This window comes from Salmo trutta, chromosome 34, assembly GCF_901001165.1.
Source record: "Salmo trutta chromosome 34, fSalTru1.1, whole genome shotgun sequence".
NCBI lineage: Eukaryota > Metazoa > Chordata > Actinopteri > Salmoniformes > Salmonidae > Salmo > Salmo trutta.
In genome coordinates, this window is record NC_042990.1 from 5,730,270 (window position 1) to 5,750,799 (window position 20,530).

A 20,530-nucleotide genomic window follows, 5' to 3' on the forward strand; every position below is an offset into this window, starting at 1 on the left:
CGTCAGATCAATATCCTTTCCTCCAACTACACAGGTCCATTGTGTTGCATTCACAACCTCTCACTGTTTTGAGCAGGACAAAATCTCTACCAGGTTGAACATGGTGAGATTGTAACTCTAAAATTGATGGTGCAGTGTTTGAGATTTTACAGCTAACTAGCTACTTCACACGCTGATATTGACTTTAGTAATATTGTGTATAGCTATGTTTTCTAGCAAGCTAGCCAGCCAGCCAGCCCTCCTGTCTGGAGAGAGAATATTGCATTGTGGTTTTGTAGTCGACTTGCGCTCCAACAAATTTCCACAACAATTTTCAAGTTGCTTCCTACCTTAACATAATGACGAAAATACATATTGGCGTTATTTAACAATGAAAATCATAGGAAATAGTGGTTTTAAGTGGATTATTAATTTACCCATTGCTATAGCTATGAAGACAACCATGGTTAACTCGGAAACTTATTTAGCACTCATCAAAAACAATGATATACAGTCCATTCGGAAAGTATTCAGACTCCTTGACTTTTTCCACATTTATTTTAAAATGGATTAAACTAAACATTTTCCTCATCAATGTACACACAATACCCCATGATGAAAAAGCCAAACAGGTTTTTAGAAATGTTTGCAAATGTATTAAAAATAAAAAACAGCAATACCTTATTTACATAAGTATTCAGACCCTTTGCTATGAGACTCAAAATTTAGCTCAGGTGCATCCTGTTCCAATTGCTCATCCTTGAGATGTTTCTACAACTTGGAGTCCACCTGTGGTAAATTCAATTGATTGGACATGATTTGGAAAGGCCTGTCTATATTAGGTCCCACAGTTGACAATGCATGTCCGAGGAAAAATCAAGCCGCGAGGTCAAAGAAATTGTCCATAGAGCTCCGAGACAGGATTGTGTCGAGGCACAGATCTGGGGAAGGACACCAAAAAATGTCTGCAGCATTGAAGGTCCCCAAGAACACAGTGGCCTCCATCACTCTTAAATGGAAGAAGTTTGGAACCACCAAGACACTTCCTAGAGCTGGCCGCCCGGCCAAACTGAGCAATCGGTGGAGAAGGGCCTGGGTCAGGGAGGTGACCAAGAACCCGATGGTCACTCTGACTGAGCTAAAGAGTTCCTCTGTGGAGATGGGAGAACCTTCCAGAAGAACAAACATCTCTGCAGCACTCCACCAATCAGTCCTTTATTGTAGAATGGCCAGAGGGAAGACACTCCTCAGTAAAAGGCACATGACAGCCCATTTGGAGTTTGCCAAAAGGCACCTAAAGGCCTCAGACCATGAGAAACAAGCTTCTCTTGTCTGGTGAAACCATGATTGAACTCTTTGGCCTGAATGCCAAGAATTACGTCTGGTGGAAAACTGGCACCATCCCTACGGTGAAGCATGGTGGTGGCAGCGTCATGCTGTGGGGATGTTTTTCAGCGGAAGGGACTGGGAGACTAGTCAGGATCAAGGGAAAGATGATCGGAGCAAAGTACAGAGAGATCCTTGATGAAAACCTGATCCAGCGCGCTCAGGACCTTATATTAGAAGGTGAACCTTCACCCCAACAGGACAACGACCCTAAGCACACAGCCAAGACAACACAGGAGTGGCTTCGGGACAAGTCTCTGAATATCCTTGAGTGACCCAGCCAGACCCCAGACTTGAACATCTCTGAAGAGACCTGAAAATAGCTGTGCAGCGACGCTCCCCATCCAACCTGACAGTATGAGAGGAACTGCAAAGAAAAATGGGAGAAACTCCCCAAATACAGGTGTGCCAAGCATGTAGCGTCATACCCAAGACGACTCAAGGCTGTAATCACTGCCAAAGGTGCTTCAACAAAGTACAGTACTGAGTAAAAGGCCTGAATACTTGTAAATGTGATATTTCATTTTTACATTTTTTATACATCTGCAAAAATAAATTTTAGAATAAGGCTGTAACGTAACAAAATGTGGAAAAAGTAGATCGGTCTGAATACTTTGATGCAAATGCAAAAATATATTGATTTTCACTTCACCCCCCTGGCATGATGTAAGTAATGCTCATGTAGCTCTGAGACGTCGCTAAATGTTACCCAACAATCAGCACACTCAAAGCCATCATACCGCTGTTTTTTGCCCCTTGATATCACACATGTTGTTGAGGCTCTTTCGAAAGCATCATCATTACCCTTAGACTTTTTCCATCTTTGAGGTGGTACATTCTGAGGACCTTTATCCAAGGGACAGGGTGGTTCATGAGTCGGCATGTGTGGGGTGTCTGTTTTTGGCATACATTGAGTAGGTTCATAAATAAGGACACATGAGGGGCATGAGCGCTGAGGTAGATCCGAGTTGTTTGCCTCACAACAATTATTGCTAGGGCTCGTTCGCCCTTCATGTTCAAGGGACACAGTGTTACGAGGCGAGTCGTGGACTGAGGATAAGCTAGAGTTCATAATCTCTTGGGGCTCTTCCTCTGTGTCTGAAACAACAACCGGTGGCTGTGAGGATATTTTAGGGACGACATACAGACGATCAGGGTGAGGATACCTATACATGTTCCTTTTCTTTGACAGAGGAAGACTAGGTACTGTCGTAGGGGATAGCGGCGTGACTCTCTCTGTTGGTTTGTTTGAGAGCTTGGAGGTCAGGGAAGCAGAAACTACATTTGCTGAACTGCTATATGTTTTCTTCCCCCCTATAAGATGGCAAACCTGATGGGCTTGGAGCAAGTCTGTGGTTGTAAATCTGGCGTTACATTTTCTACAGTGATAGGGAAATCGAAGTGGTTCCAATGGCCCTTCAGGGAGAGGGATAACAGGGCGGGCTTTGTGAGCCTTCAAGTGATTCTTTAAGGCTAGGTAACTAGGAAATGGGAGCTTGCAAGGGAGACAATAGTGCGAGCTAGCATCTCTGTGTAAGAGACGATGTCTCTCCAAATTTCTGAAACTGGTGAATCCCTTTCCACACGTGTCACATTTCAGGCTTGCGCACGGCTGGTGATTTTTGCACAGATGGGTATTTAAGTCTTCTTCAATGACATAGGTTTTGGGACATAACTGACAAGCATAGGGTCTCTGCGCTGCATGTTCCTGCATGTGCTCCCTATAGGAGCCAAAAAAGCGAAACTCTACATTGCACTGAGTGCATGAGAAGCTACAGCGTTTTTCTCTGTGTAGTCCCTGATGCAACCAGAGCTTGCTCCACTGGTTAAAGGATTTTCCACATTGTCCACGGGGATATCTGTCACAAGGAGCATGGGTCTGAAAACGAGAGCGAAAACCTGAAGGCTGTTGAACCACACGTACTGAATTACAGCTCATTACAGAGGGGGACAATATGGCAGAACTTGTACACATGGAGTTTGAGGGAGAAGGTCGATTTATCGCTAACCCATTACCTGGGATATGGCAAGCAGGTGTGGGGTTTTGTGGAAGCACATCTGAGGAATACTCCTCCATAGTTTCCAGAGGTGGCAGGGGCTCAGGCTCCTTACATTTAGGATGTTGGTCATCAGTAGATAACATTTCCTGATTATCATTGCACAGAAAATCAATTTCAGTCACGTGCATCGGATTTTGCAGAGATTGGGGTTCATGCCAGACCTCTGACAAGGACGAATTGCATGCCCTCTCCTCTCCACTTGATTTGCAGCACACTTTACAATGAACACATAATTCAGGAACCTGATCATACCGTTGTCCACAGATCTCACAAAGGTTTGGCTTGTTATTAGTGTGCGTTTGCAGATGAAGAATGTACTGACACCAGTGACGATTAAGTTGTTTGCAAATCTGACATTTAAAGTACATCGGGGTATTAATCTGCCCATCAGCCCTTTGCTCCACCAGGAACCCCTCAATGTCAACCTTGTTTCCATCCCCTTCATCTCTAGCCTCAAAACACACTTTGGAGACTTGATGTGTGCGCAAGGATGAGAAGTTGCTAAAGGCCTGACCACAGTGGTTACAGAAGAAAGGCATCTCGCCTGAGTGCATATGAGAGTGGGTTTTGAGCTCCCTTAGCAGAACAAAGCCTTTTCCACACACAGAGCAAGCATACGGTTTAACAGGCCAGTGTGTTTTTTCATGTGCATTGAAACTTGAGAACGTGATAAACATCTTGCCACAGACTTTGCAGGTGAAACGCCTCACTCCACTGTGTGTTTGTAGGTGCAGCTTCAATGTGGCCTTACTGAAAAAAAGATTCAAGCAAGTGGAGCATCTAAAGGATTTCCTGCCATTAAGAGAGACTGGGGACTCTATGTAATCAGTGTAAGGTTGAATCTGGATTTCTTTGTCTCTTCTTGTTTTATTAATCAAACTGAACCTCTTGGTACCCTTCATGTGGATCTTGAAATGATCAATCAAGTCATCTTTATTTGGAGACTGAGTGACGCAACATGGGCATTGAATGGGCCCATGTTGTTTGTGGATGTTTGAGTGTGATTTGAGTTTGGAGAGATGAGCAAAGCGCTTGCCGCACTTCTGGCAACTGTAAGGCTTCTCACCTGTGTGAATACGCTTGTGAATTGTGTATGCTGTTATGTGACGGAATGAGCGACTGCAGAAATGGCATGACATAGGTTTCCTTGTCTTAAAATTGTGTAGGAGTACACTTGAATGCTGCAATTTAGCACGAGCTGTTAGGGGTTGATCGCCACAGTTGATCTCCTTCTCCACACAAACTCTATTGTAGTTGGTTGTTACTGCTTTCACTTGAGCTCTACATTCTTTCTCTTGTTCAACACTTTCCAATGTGTAATTTTCTGTTAACGAATTACAGAGGTTAGAGTTGAATGAGAGTCCAGTGTTGTCAATGGAAGACTGAACAAACACCTCAAGCGTACCCCCGCAGTTCACTTTGGAGAGAGGTCGTTTGGATTTCACTTTTGTAGCCCATCCAGTTTTATTTCTCCTGCGTCTCTTCTTCATGCCAGTCACTTTATGAGGTAATTTTGTGAGAGGGGTTGTTAACGGAGTAGACTCAACTTGCTGGATTCCTTGTGTCGCCCCTGCATCAACAGAGAAAATAGTTTCTGAAGTTTCGATTTCTTGCACTGAAATACTTCGGGAATTAGTCACAATTGGGGAGAAAATGTTGCTGGATACATCAATGATCTCCCATATGTCATCCTGCTGTTGTTTAAGAACAGGGTCTTCATTCTTCATTGCCTCAGATGCTCTAGTGTGCCTTCTTGAAGTTGTTGACATTGGGTTGAATTTGTGCATTTTCCCTCCCTTGGAAGTTCCCATTGATTTGCAGCTCGGTGTCTTGTTCACGGGAAGTTTTCTGCTAGTGTTTGACTTCTGCTGTTCACATGACCGCTGTTTTGCCATTCTTATCAAGGTACTTTTCTTGAATGGCCGACCTCGTTTCTTTTTCAGTGCTGCTATGGTGGTCTGTAAATCGAGCCACACCATCTCTTTTACCACTGATGTGGCCACTGTCTGTTCTTCTGCAATTGTCTTGGATTTGTTCTTACCCTTGTTCTTCACCCTCTGATTCCCTAGTAAGGATGAGTCCAGTATTTCAGATCTATCACTAAGATCATCTTTAAGATTTAGAACATTTATATCTGCATTAACAAAATCAGCACTGCTGCTGTCAACTTTTCGTTTTCTGTTTTTTTCTGATATATTGCTGAGACACAGAGATGTTTCTTCTGGGGACATATTCATGCATTGCTGGTCACTGGGGATGTTGGGGGTGGATGCAATGTTTTGAACTCTTTTACCCTTGGCAATACGACCACCTTTTTTATGTTTGGGAATCACAGCACTGATTGAGTCTATTGCAATAGATATAGAGTCCCCTGCTTCATCTATAGGGACTTGTAAAACTAATTTGTCATCTGCTAATGCATTGCCATCTTTCACCTGAGATTGGCTAGGTTTACTTGGTGTATTCACATTGTCAGTTTGGAAAAGTTTGCCTTTCTTCCCTTTGCCGTTCTTTTTTCCCCCCCTATTTTCTAGACTTTTTTCTTCCTCAATTAGTTCCTCTTTTACAAATGCTGATAAGAATTTAACACATTCTTTGTCGTCATCTGTGATACTCTTATCAAGACCTGTTCCTTTTGGTCTCTGAGATTTTTTCTTCTTAGGAGGCCTCCCTATTTTATGTGGCCTTTTCTCTGTACAAAGAGCACTCACTAATTCAGTAATCTGTCCTTGTGCTGCAGTTGAGGACACTGTTGTTGATACAGGACTGGTAGGTTGATTAGTGAGATGTGATGTAACTGATAAAATTGCTTGATCTTGCATCAAGTCAGTTGTGATATGTGAATTAGATTTGGAGGGCCGTCTGGAATGTCTTACATTTGATATTGGATGGCTTGATCCAGTATTTTCATTACTCGCTTTGGAGCCTTTAGGAGTATCAAGAATATTCTGAACCTGGTCCACATGTGTGAAAGTGGTAGCCATTTCAGAATATCTATATTCCACTCCAAGAGATGGTTTTGAACTTGGTGGGGTTGTAGTTTCAGTGATCTTTGAGCTTTGTTTGGACAGTATTTTCCTTTTCTTGCATGCCTTTGAAATATGTTTTTTTTGTGGGGGTGTGACATGTCCAGTGCTCGATCCTGACTGTATCTCTGATGCCAGCACAGCAACTTGGTTTGAATGTTTATCGGAGGTAAGAGTTGCTGCTTGTTCTGATATGGAAACATTGTTGTCCTCTTCTTTTAGATTATTTTTTGACCCCATATGTCGTTTGTGGGCTGTTTCCATATGATCTTCCATCCCTGATGTCACTGTTTCTTTTTTATGTTTAACTACATTTTTATTGGTTTTCCTATCACTGTTTCCTCCTTGCTCTGCATGGGTAAGGTGGGGAGGCATTTTAAGACATCCAACTTCTGCTCCAAGAGTAGGATTTGAAGTTCGCAGAGCTGCTCTTTTAGCATTTCCTGAGAGTGCTTTTGAAGGGAGTTTCCTTTTCCTGCATGTTTTTGGCTTATTTGTTATTTCCATTTCTGGCATGATATGCTCTATTCCTGATTCTGTCTTTGCCTCCAATACTAGCAAAGAAACTTGCTGTAATGCATTGTGGTCATGCTGTTTTAGCTGGCTATCTGAAGTAGTAGATTCTACTTGTCCTGGTTTGGAAACACTGCTGTCCTCTTTTAGCTTCTTTCTTGGCCCCTTACGTTGATGTGGTTTGTGGGCTGCTGTTTCCAAATGATCACCGGTCACTGATATCACTGCTTCCTTTTCATGCTTTCCGACATATTTGTTTTTTCCATCTCCCTTTCCGCCTTTCTCTGCTTGGGTAAGGTGGGAAGGCATGTTAAGACATCCATTTTCTGCTCCAATAGAAGGATCTGAAGTTATTACAGCGGCTTTCTTAGCATTTTTAAAAAGTTTCCCTTTACTGCATGCTTTTGACTTCATTTTTGTTGCCATTTTGGGTTTGGCATGTTTCAAGCCTGATTTTGTCTCTCCGGATGACAGAAAATAATATTGAGGTAACGTACTATGGTTATGCTGTTCCAACAGGTTATTTGAGGCGAGAAATGTTGTTTGTTCCAATGCAGAAACATTACTGGTCTCTTCTTTAAACTTTTTTTGTTGTCCATTAGGTTTGAGTGGTTTGTGGAGATCCTCAATCAGGGAGTCTATCACTGCTTCCACTTGTCTTATTCGATCAGGACATCCATGTTCCACTCCAAGGGAAGGATCGAGAGATGACGCCTGTGCTTTCTCAACTTTATGTGAAGATCTTTTTCTTTCTTTACAAATATTGGAATTCTTCTTAACTGTTGACACATGCATTGTGTCAGATGTAGGAACTGAAGTTTGTATAGCTGCTTTCTTAGGATTTTTTGAATAGCTTTTGCAGGTAAGTTTCTCTTTCATGAATGTTTTTGACTTGTTTTTTGTTGACGTTTTGGGTATTGCATGTTTCAAGCCTGATTTTGTCTCTCCGGATGACATAAAAGAAGATTGAGGTAATGTACTATGGTTATGCTGTTCCAAAAGGTTATCCGAGGCAGAAAAGGTGGTTGGTTTTAATGGAGCAACATTACTGGCCTCTTTTTTGTGGAGATCCTCAATCACTGACTCTATCACTGCTTCCATTTGTCTTACATGATCCATTTGTGGCACATCAGGAGTTCTGGGTATGGCATTATTGATTCTGCCTGATTCTGTCTTTATCTCTGATGGCAGCAGAAGCATTTGAGATACTGTACTATGGTTATGTGGTTCAAACAGATTATTTGAGGCAGGAAAGGTTGAGTGTGCTGATGCAGAAACATCACTGACCTCTTTTTTGTGGAGATCCTCAATCACTGACTCTATCACTGCTTCCATTTGTCTAATATGATCCACTTCTGGCACATCAGGAGTTCTATGTTCCACTCCAAGTGAAGGATTCAGCGTTAAAGCAAGAACATTGCTAGCCTCTTTTTTAATCTTTTTTCTATGACTCACATTTTTCAGTGGTTTGTGGAGATCCTCAATTACTGACTCGATCACTGCTTCCACTTGTCTCATTTGATCCACATGTGGCACATCATGACATATATGTTCCACTCCAAGTGAAGAATCCAGAGATGGCACCTGTGCTTTCTCAACTTTCGGTGAAGGTTTTTTTATTTCCTTACACGTCTTTGGATTTTTCTTCCTAACCGTTCTAGGTGTCAGATATAATGTGTCAGATTCTGTCTTAATCTTTGATGGCAGTAAAGGCGTTTCCTGAGATGCACTGTGACTTTGCAACTGGCAATCTGAAACAGGAAGGACAGTTTCATCAGATAATGGGACAGCTGCCTTTTCGGTACCTTTTTTATTTTGAACCTCACGCTTCCGTGTGTTCTGGGATTGTGGCACAGTTGGGGCTGAAGTCTTGGAATATACCTCATCCCTATTAGATTGGGTATGTATATCTCCCTGAGGAATTCCATTTGTACACAGCAATTCTGATACACCAGAAGTTCTAGGCACGTGTTTGTATTTTCTTTTGGATCCAATGTCTTTCTTTGTTTCTTTACCATTCCCTGTAGAGACAATCTCAGCAAGGGCCTTGGAAACTACTGCAAATATTGGAGGATGTGGGACTGCAGTGGTCATCTTTTTGTTAACTTTTGTGTTTTTCTTCGGGGGTTTTCTGCATCTGTGGCTTTCCTGTTGAGGAAAAATCTCTGCACTACATAAAGGAATTGGAGAGACCGTTGAGGAGATAAGAGTTGTGTCCTCTGATTTGAGAATAGGTTCAATAAGATTGGATGGAACTGGTAAAACTGATTGGGTGAGCGTGTGTGTGAGGACTTGCATCTTTTGAACAGTTTTTGGGGTAGTTTTACATGTTCTGCTGGATTTTCTTGAGGGGTTACTAGGTGAATTTGATGCCAAGGTTTTGGTGTCAGTCTTTTCCTTTTTTACTTTTGACTTTAGGGGGTGATATGCAGGGAATTTTGGAACACACTCTTTAGTCATGCCACTATTCTCTGTATCATTAGTTCTTCCTTCCTGTGCCATCGCTACCAGCTTATCCATTTTAAACAACGTATTTTTCTTGAATGGTCGACCAGCTTTCCGCTTCAATTTGAGCACATCCTCAATACTCTTTAGTCTTGAGAGCTCTTGAGTTCTTGGAGTCATTTCCCCCTGGTTTCCTACAGCTGATATGTTAGCAGTTACATTATCTTTGATTTCCCTCTTCATGTCACTTCGTGCCCCCTGGTCTTTTTGAGTGATAGACAAGTCAAAGCATTTTGACATTATACCAGGACTTTTAACACTCCCTTCTGTAAAGTTTTTAGAGGGAGGTTCTCTTTTTTGGTGTTCCTTCAAATTGTTCTTTACATCCAAGACAGAAGTGTCTGACAAGTATTTGGGCTCCATTTTTATATCTGATGACTGCAGTGGAGTCGCATCTTGAGAGAGTCCTAAATTAATTTTGTCTTGGGGTGTAGCATTGCTACTCTGTGACTGAGTGGTGAACAGGCTGCTCGGATTCATTCGGTTTCTTTTGAATGCCTGAGTCCTTCCATTTCCTCCTTTGGATATCATCTTTTTATTTTTTCCAGGTCTCTTTTGTACTTTCAATGCATTCTCAGATGGCACCAAGGTATTTTGTGTCAGAGCTTGTTCTATAGGAGAATATTGCCCCTTTGTGACAGTGGTCAATTTCAGCGCCGACACTTCTTTTATTTTTAATTCTTCTTTTTGTGTGGTCTTTGAAGGTTTCTGTATCCTGGAGGGTTGGTTAAATTCCATAGAAATACTTGGTCCAGCTATTTGAGATGCAGAAATTATGTCATCTGAATGTGCAATAGTAAGGTGGTTTGAAGAATCAGATGTTGAATTGCATCCAAAGCATGTGTCACTTGAGGTAGTTGGGGGAAATTCTAACATTTCATCCTTTTTCTTCTCTTTCGTTTGTTTGCATGAGGGTGTTAGAGTATCCTTATGGTGAGTCACCCTGTGTAATTCTGTGACATCTGAATCCCGTTCTTGGACAATTGCTAAAAGTCTTGCCATTTTCACTAGAGTTTTCTTCTTATATGGCCGACCAGCTTTTCGCTTTTGTTGCTTTTCCATCACAGGCAAAAGGGTATTCAAGGACATTTTCTCTTTTCCTTTCTTGGTATCTGCAAGTGGTAACGTTTGATGGGAAACATCAGCATAGGTTTTCTCATCCACTACCTCTCTTGAATATTGTGCGTGGTCACTTAGAGAAGAGGCCGATAGCCCTTGAGTCACAGCAATCTTCGCTGTGGGTGAAAGTGTGACATTTCCCTTTATGTTTTTTGTCAGATTGCTTGAAAAGGGGGGGAAAGAAACTATAGTGTCAACCTCCACTGCAGCAGAATCTCTCTCTCTGTTCTTTTTTACATCAAATCCAGAAGACAAAATACATATTTCCTGAACATTTGTTAGGCCCACAGGGCATGATCTTTCTGAGACAGAAGGACACTTATCGTGGGTGACCTCTGTCGCCTTTCGATGAAGATCTTGAGCCATGATCTTTGAATGACTGTGGATGTCTGAAACAGGAGCAGAGCCTTCATCATTCTTCACCTTAAATGCTGTCATGTCAGTCAGGGTCTCTTCTCCCACTTCTGTTCCCTTTTGACAAGAACATGTGAATGAGAACAAATAAGTGACTGTTATTGAGGCTGGAATAAGGTCTCTAAAACATCAATTGGAATACATTTCTGTTTGTAATGGGGATGGCCCACCTTGTGTTCAGTGATTTGCTGACATGAACAGCTTGGTAAATGTCTAGCTGCATCTGTTGAGTAGTCTCCTGCTTCATCTATGCTGTCCCAACTTTCCTCCATGTTGTCAAAGGCTTCCAGGAGAACTTGGACAATAAGTTCATCTGCAACCTTCATATGACAAACAAATATAAAATACATTGCCCACTATTTTCCAAACAAAGAAACACACAACCACTTACAGGGCATTCGGAAAGTATTCAGACTTTTTCCACATTGTTACGTTACAGACTTATTCTAAAATTGATTAAATTAAAAAAAGAAATGTCCCAATCTACACAAATACCCCATAATGACAAAGTGGAAACTTATTTACATAAGTATTCAGACCCTTTGCTATGAAACTCAAAATTGAGCTCAGGTGCATCCTGAATCAATTGATCATCCTTGAGATCTTTCTACAAATTGATTGGAGTCCACCTGTGTTAAATTCAATTGATTGGACATGATTTGGAAGGGCAAACACCTGTCTATATAAGGTCCCACAGTTGACAGTGCGTGTCCGAACAAAAACCATGCCATGGGGTCAATGAAATTGTCCGTAAAGCTCCGAGTCGAGGCACAGATCTGGGGAAGGGTACCAAAGAATGTCTGCAGCATTGAAGGTCCCCAAGAACACAGTGGCCCCCATCATTCTTAAATGGAAGAAGTTTGGAATCACCAAGACACTTCCTAGAGCTGGCCGCCCGGCCAAGCTGAGCAATCGGGGGAGAAGGGCCTTGGTCAGGGAGGTGACCAAGAACCTGATGGTCACTCTGATAGAGCTACAGAGTTCCTCTGTGGAGATGGGAGAACCTTCCAGAAGGACAAACATCTCTGCAGCACTCCACCAATCAGGCCTTTATTGTAGAGTGGCCAGACAGAAGCCACTCCTCAGTAAAAGGCACATGACAGCCCACTTGGAGTTTACCAAAAGGCACCTAAAGGACTCAGACTGTGAGAAACAAGATTCTCTGGTCTGATGAAACCATAATTGAACTCTTTGGCCTGAATGCCAAGCGTCACGTCTGGAGGAAACCTGGCACCATCCCTACGGTGAAGCATGGTGGCGGCAGCGTCATGCTGTGGGGATGTTTTTCAGTGGCAGGGACTGGGAGACTAGTCAGGATCGAGGGAAAGATGAATGGAGCAAAGTACAGAGAGAGCACTTAGGACCTTAGACTGGGGTGAAGGTTCAACTTCCAACATTCAGAGGTGGGAATAAACCGGAATATATGGAAATTAATATTAATACAATTTAAATGTAATGTTTTTTTCTGCATTGGATATATTTACCATATCATATGTAGACAGAAACATAAACCTTTTACCTTATCATAAGTAAGACATAATTGCAAATGATTAAATCCTTCCAACAGAAATAAAAAACAAATTGAACTAATTAAAATTAGGTGACTCTTCACATGGGATGATTTCACTGAACAACAAAAGAAAGGGAATACTGAATGATCCCCAAAGATCCATCGCATCTCCCAAAAACGTTTTCAACATACATCTGTAAAATGATAGTCTAGAAACTAAAGCTTTGGTTGTCTTCTCTCAGGCTTCCATGTCTTCTCCCTGGACCTCCTCAATGTCAACCTCTAACATCAGACTCTGAGACCTCATCATCACTGTCACTTTCCAACTTTGATGAGGATGGCTCGTTGTCTGGCCTCAAATTTGCCCAGATGGCCACCAGTTTTTCAACCCTTGTATTGGTCAGTCTGTTGCGTGCTTTAATGTGTGTGTTCCCAAACAAGGACCAGTTGCGCTCCGAGGCGGCTGATGTTGGTGGGATTTGGAGGATGATGGAGGGAACAGGGGAAAGAGCCTCAGATTCCCAAAGTCCCTTCCACCAGGTGGCTGATGAGATATGTTGGCACGACTGCCATATTGCTTCTCCACCCCAAAGCCCTTGCTTGGAAGTGAAGTTTGCCAGACTCCCAAGAACCTTGCCCTCATCCAGGCCAAGGTGGCAAGACACGATAGTGATGACACCATAGGCCTTGTTGATCTCTGCACCAGACAGGATGCTCTTGCCAGCATACTTGGGGTCCAACATGTACGCTGCGGCGTGTATGGGCTTCAGGCAGAAGTTTTCGCGTTTTTTGATGTATTTCAGAACTGCAGTTTCTTCTGCTTGGAGCAACAGTGAAGTGGGCAGGGCAGTACAGATTTCTTCTCTTACATTTGCAAGCAGAGTCTGAACATCAGACAGGATGGCATTGTCTCCCTCAATCCGTGCAATGGCTACTGCTATAGGTTTCAGGCTGCTTACCACTCCCAAAATACATCATCCAGGAGGATCCTCTTGATGGGGCTGTCCATATCGGCAGACTATGATATGGCCATTTCTTGGAGAGACTCCTTCCCTTCCAGGAGACTGTCAAACATGATGACAACACCACCCCAACAGGTGTTGCTGGGCAGCTTCAATGTGGTGCTCTTATTCTTCTCATTTTGCTTGGTGAGGTAGATTGCTGCTATAACTTGATAACCCTTCACATACCTAATCATTTCCTTGGCTCTCTTGTAGAGTGTATACTTTGTTTTCAGTGCCATGATGTCCTTGACGAGCAGATTCATTGCATGAGCAGCACAGCCAATGGGTGTTGTGATGGTAGGACTCCTCCACTTTAGACCAAGCAGCCTTCATGTTCGCAGCATTGTCTGTCACCAGTGCAAATACCTTCTGTGGTCGAAGGTCATTGATGACTGCCTTCAGCTCATCTGCAATGTAGAGACTGGTGTGTCTGTTGTCCCTTGTGTCTGTGCTCTTGTAGAATACTGGTTGAGGGGTGGAGATGATGTAGTTAATTATTCCTTGCCCACAAACATTCGACCACCCATCAGAGATGATTGCAATACAGTCTGCTTTCTCTATGATTTGCTTGACCTTCGCTTGAACTCTGTTGAACTCGGCATCCATCAAATTAGTAGATAAAGCATGTCTGGTTGGAGGGGTGTATGCTGGGCGAAGAACATTCAGAAATCTCTTCCAATACACATTGCCTGTGAGCATCAGAGGTGAACCAGTTGCACACACAGCTCGAGCAAGACATTCATCAGAATCTCTGACTACGTTCCTCCATTGAGTCAAAAAAAACTTTGATCCAGGAGGACCAAGAGCTTTTGCTATCGATAAAGTGTCTGATTTATCATTTTCACCTCGAATGGAAGTAGAGGGTCTTTTGTCAGAGGTTGCTTGTTGTGAGCGCTGAGGGAACTTGATGCACTTGGCCAGATGATTCTGCATCTTTATTGCATTCTTCACATATGATTTGGCACAGTACTTGCAAATGTACACAGCTTTTCCTTCTACATTAGGTTCAGTGAAATGTCTCCACACATCAGATAGTGCCCATTCCATTTTCCTGTAAAGATTAGAAAAAAATGAGTAAAAAAACAACAAATACAATTCCATGTACAGATAAATGGTTAAGCAGTTAGATTAAACAATTCCTTTGTAAGATAAATGTTTTAAAATGAAACATGTATGGAAACAGGTGAATTAACACTCCTCAGTTAGCAGGCTCAAGCAAGCTAAAAACTACATGGTAGCAAAACCTAACTAGCAGAAATTGTTAACAAGTTAGAAATGATTAAAACACACTTTGCTGTAGGCTACTATTTACTAGTTAACAAAAATTAATGTATGGCATATAAAATATATTCACCCCACCCAGTACTGTAATCAAAACTTACCAGAAAGCATGTAGTCCTTGGTTCAGACAGTGTAGTAGTGTGGACTCAGTAGCACCTCATTAATGTGCAAGATCTTGAGAATCAGCTGTACATGTGATGGAAGAATGCACTGTGCATGCAGAGGGTTGCAATTCCATTGAATTGGGGATAGTTTAACCAAAAATACCTAGAATTGCCTTATGTGTATCCCACAAAAAGGTTCACTGTTATAAGCTAAATTGTTTGATGAATTTAAGCAAAATTCCCCAAATTCCCGGGCTAAACTTTCCAGAAATTTCCCGGAAAGTTTCCCACCCTTTGCAACCCTACCCAGCCAGAGCCCGGACTTGAACCTGATCGAACATCTCTGGAGAGACCTGGAAATAGCTGTGCAGTGACATTCCCCGTCCAACCTGACAGAGCATGTGAGGATCTGCAGAAAAGAATGGGAGAAAGCCCCCAAATACAGGTGTGCCCAGCTTGTAGCGTCATACCCAAGAAGACTTGAGACTGTAATCGCTGCCAAAGGTGCTTTAACAAAGTACTGAGTAAATGTACAATCATTTTGAAAAACCTGTTTTTGCTTTGTCATAATGGGGTATTGTGTGTAGATTGATGAGGAAAAAAAAGATTTAATCAAAAGTCTAGGGGTCTGAATACTTCCCGAATGCACTGTATAGGAATAGCACTTATATCAGTGCTATTATATGGGGGGGGAAAGGAACGTTGGCAATGGCATCATCATGATTAACATAGCCTTCTAGGCTATATCATTTCAAATTATTAAATGTACTCACTGCAGATAATATCCAGACTCCTTCAGTTATCTGGGTTGCTCCTTGGTTGGCTATTGCTAAAATATAAGAATAAATACATTATTATATAACATTTGTAAATGCTGTAACCTTTGTTGTAGCATGTCTGATAGAATATATCAATTGATATGACGTTAGTACAGTAATAAGGTAGCCCAAAGGCCGGCAGATGGCGTTATTGCGTAGTTTCATTTTACCGTCCAAAGGGAATTTATGCAACTGGCTATACACCCGTATCCCCCGTGGACCGGTTCGTACATAAAACATTCTCCATTCAGGCTGCAAAGGCGTCAATTTCCTCCTTAACTCAAATTAACGGCGAGAAGGCAGAAAAATGTATGAAACACCATTTTAATTTTTAACCACCATGCTACAGTTGCTAATGCTAGTCACAGATGTTGCGTATCGCGTTCAGCCAATCAGGTTGCAGTAGTCTGTATTTTCACTACTGGAAGTGATAGTTTCCAAACACTACTGTGGACAGGGACTAGCAATAGCCACACCACTGTAGTGTGGTGGTGGAAAATGGTGTTTCATAAAGAACGTATGCATATTTTCCCCATTATTTTATGCCTTCTCGCAATTAAGGAGGAAATCGACACCTTTTCAGCCGGAATGGAGAATGTTTAATGTACGAACCAGTCTACAGGGACACGTGTGTATTAGCCGGTTGCATAGATTCCCTTCGGACTGTAAGATGAAACGACTAAATATCAGGTCTGCTGACCGTTGGGCTAGGCTAAATATAATGCAGCAAAAAAGTGGGATTTTCTATGAACCAAATTTACCCCTTCACATTCCTAAATGGTAAAGTCCATGAAACACATGCATGCTCCTGACAACAAACAACAGTCCATATTATTGTACATATTGATTTTGTGAGTGCACACTTCTCTGATTAAAAACTTCATAAATGTAACAAAATGCAATCGAAAATGTCATTTACGTAATCCGCAAAAGTAATTAATTATCATGAAAGGACTATAAACAACAACTAATAATGCTGCATACTCCAAGAAAGGTTGAAATCTCACATTTCTGGTAAAAAATAGTTATAAATTGCTGAGGTGTAGTCACTTTTGAGGACACAAGCTCAAGTACACAGTACAAATATGAAATTGTAAGGCTTGAAATTACGTAAATACAGTATATTCAATTTATAAAACCACTAACTTTAAGAATTCATCTTCCTTATAACTGTAAAATACATAGTTGTATATTTAGTGTCTGAGAAATTGCATATTTTCTGAAGGTCTCTTGATCAAAACGTCTGCCCCCATCGCTGTTAATGTCTCGCAGAGCTCCAGCTTGGCTACCTGAACTCGTTAGGAAATCCCCTTTTCTCTCATAATTAATACTTCGGAATTTTGGCAATGATTCCCTTTATATACTTCCCCCGAGTCAGATGAACTCGCGGATACCATTGTTATGTATCTGTGTCCAGTATGAAGGAAGTTAGCAGTAGTTTAACGTGCTAATGCTAACTAGCGTTAGCACAATGACTGAGGGTCTACGGGAATCTAGACTTCCCGTCACCGCGAACGCAGGGATACCGTTACCATACACCCACCCCCCCGTTTCGTATGCATGGATGCACGTACCATTAGATAGATCAGTGAACTCGTGAAGTCTCTGATTTGCAAAATTACTGCAAAATCACGAAGTCGAAATAAATTGTGGCAACATTGTCAAAGACGTCCATTTCGACGGGCTTCTTCTTCTTCTTTGGTATTATGGCGGTCCGCAAACAAATGTTAGGTGCATGCCGCCACCTACTGTATTGGCTGTGTGTCAGCCTACTATTCTGTATAATGAATTCATTACACTGGAAAAAATGCCCTACCAACTTACCCTACACCCATTAAAAACCTCACCACTATTCCACTACTTTGACCCTATCTGATCCTACACCAGCCTGGGAGGACGGGACACTGTCATTCAAAACACCTTAAATCTTATGGAGTAAAATCTCATACACCCAAGTGCTTCTCTGCAACTTCCACCACAACATGTATCCTCAGTGATTTACGTTCCATTCCTGCAGTACAGATGACAACCATGGCAATAAATGCCCCCCAAAAATTTTTTTTACTGAAGCACTTGTAATTTCTGTCACTCGCTATTGGCCTCAGCCTACTCACAGGGATCTTCTTAGGATCCCTCACCCTGGACCCATCTTCCTCTACTACTCTCTTCACTGTCTGAGCAAACGACACTTATCGATATCATATCAAATTAGGTGTCCACCACTATATGAAATAAATAACACATTTATATTTTAATTTCATTATTAAGCGTAAAGCTTCATTTTATCAGTCTGCTCTATCATTCAAGTTTAAAATCTTAACTTCTTTCAACTAAGTAATTTCCTCTCCGTTAACTCATGTAAAACATAGTCTTGCATGCCATTGTGAAAAAGTGTATTCACATTGCCCTCTTCGAGAACAAGCACACAAACACCAGAACTGCTACTGTTTTTAAAAAAAAGCAGAGGCTGCAGATCCAACTTTTCTGGACCCCGTTTCTCGGCAGTGCAAATGAGAACTTTTTAAAATACCTACCACTTCTCTCTGAATGGACCCTCTCCCATTTGTCACGAGTCAATGGGTGTTTTCTCGCATATGCATCTCCAAGGACGTTTTCTTGAGTACGTTCTTGTGAGGACGAGAGTGTGGAGAGTGCACAAACATTACATTACAAAAGCACTCACACTCCCCCTACTGTATTATCTCACGCTGCACCTCCAGATTCACTGAACCTTCTTCCAGCCAGAACAATGGCAACAGTACAGTGTACAGTCAGCAGCAAGCAGTTTAGCTGTTACACCGGCGGGCCCCAGTGGCAATAAATTAATAAAACCAAAAGCTTACATAACTAACATAGCATCCCTCTCTGTTTTAGCCGGGTTGAGTAGGCTAAATTAGCTAGATGCATATGCTAGCTGAATGAAAGGAAAAGTAAAAAAAAAAATACAACCAAATATAGCTAGCTTTCTCTTGCTTCTCTTTAATTTTGGAAGAAATTAATTTGTTCAAAACTGTTCAACTATTGTCTTTCTCTCTCTTTGAGTCAACTACTCACCACATTTTATACACTGCAGTGATAGCTAGCTGTAGCTTATGCTTTCAGTACTAGATTAATTCTCTGATCCTTTGATTGGGTAGACATGTCAGTTCATGCTGCAAGAGTTCTGATAGGTTGCAGGACATCCTCCGGAAGTTGTAATTATTACTGTGTAAATCTATGGAAGGTGGTAAGAACCACGAGCCTCTTTGGTTTTGTAGTGAAGTCAATGTACCAATGTACTCAGAGGAGGACGGAAACCAGCTGTCCTCGGGTTGCACCATGGTGCTACCATACAGAGTGCTGCTGAGGCTACTGTACATTTACATATTAGTCATTTAGCTGACGCTCTTATCCAGAGCAACTTACAGTAGTGAATGTATACATTTCATACATTTTTTTCTCCGTACTGGTCCCCCGTGGGAATCAAACCCACAACCCTGGCGTTGCAAACACCATGCTCTACCAACTGAGCCACACGTAGACCTTCATTGCAAAACAGTGTGTTTTAATTAATTATCTGGTGACATTTGAATATATTTAGTATAGTTTTATCTAAAAAGGTTAACTTTTTTAATGTTTCGCAATTTTTTTTTAAATGAAATTCACTGAGGATGGTCCTCCCCTTCCTCCTCGGAGGAGCCTCTAGTGAGCTATATGTGAATCATAATAATGTAGCTAACCAGATAGTTTAACAGGCAAAAATGACCAAAAAATAATGTTATGCAAGGTAGATGTCAATCATTCGTGGTTGTCTGGCTTGTTAAAAGTAGTAGCTAGCCAACAGTAGTCGCTAGCCAGTTAGCCCTATTGACTTATTATGGGCTTGAGATCTACGCACACTACAGTGGGTATTGTAAGCAGGTAAACATGCCAACATTATTATCTTGCTATACAAGACCTTCCCTTATGAAGGTAGCACAACCATCACTCTGTCCAGTTGATCTATCAAATCAGATTGAACAATAACCAGGAATAATACAATCAAGATGTGGTCTAAGCCATGTTTGTTGTACACATATCACATCAGGTTTGATCTCTAAATCAATGACATGTTTCTTAAACTCCTGACCGTTAGCAATAAGGCTTTTTATTTTTTATTTCACCTTTATTTAACCAGGTAGGCCAGTAGAGAACAAGTTCTCATTCACAACTGCGACCTGGCCAAGATAAAGCAAAGCAGTGCGACAAAAACAACAACACAGAGTTACACATAAACAAACGTACAGTCAGTAACACAAAATAAAATTAAAATAGAAAAATCTATATACACATTAATGTGCAAATGTAGAATAGTAAGGAGGTAGGCAATAAATAGGCCATAGAGACGAAAATAATTTCAATTTAGCATTAATACTGGAGTAATAGATGTGTCGCTCTGGATAAGAGCGTCTGCTAAATGACTTAAATGTAAATGTAAAAATGTGCAAGTAGAGATACTGGGATGCAAAAGAGCAAGAGGCTAAGTAATAATATGGGGATGAGGTAGTCGGGTGTGCTATTTACAGATTGGCTGTTTACAGGTTCAGTGATCGGTAAGCTGCTCTGACAGCTGATGCTTAAAGTTAGAGAGGGAGATATTTATTTTACCTTTATTTAACTAGGCAAGTTAGTTAGCAATAAGGCTTCTAGCATTCCACTGAAGGATGACAAAAACCTTAACTCTAATTGTCATCATACTAAGACATTCCATCATTAGTATTATTAGGAGTCAACATATCAACAATCATGACGACAGTAACATCTGTTACTCCTAAAAACTCTGCTGCTGCTTC

General features: G+C 41.5%; 1 protein-coding gene across 1 annotated transcript; it reads right to left on the reverse strand.

Moving 5' to 3' along the window:
• Positions 1-1,896: 1,896 nt before the first annotated feature.
• Positions 1,897-17,415, reverse strand: si:ch73-347e22.4 (uncharacterized). The gene is made up of 4 exons (XM_029731428.1): positions 17,294-17,415; positions 15,675-15,730; positions 11,173-11,322; positions 1,897-11,059 (listed from the first exon to the last, which is right to left on the reverse strand). Exons 3-4 carry the CDS (start codon positions 11,272-11,274, stop codon positions 2,009-2,011), a joined length of 9,153 nt encoding a protein of 3,050 aa, XP_029587288.1. The 5' UTR covers positions 11,275-11,322; positions 15,675-15,730; positions 17,294-17,415; the 3' UTR covers positions 1,897-2,008.
• Between the last annotated feature and the right edge of the window lie 3,115 nt (positions 17,416-20,530).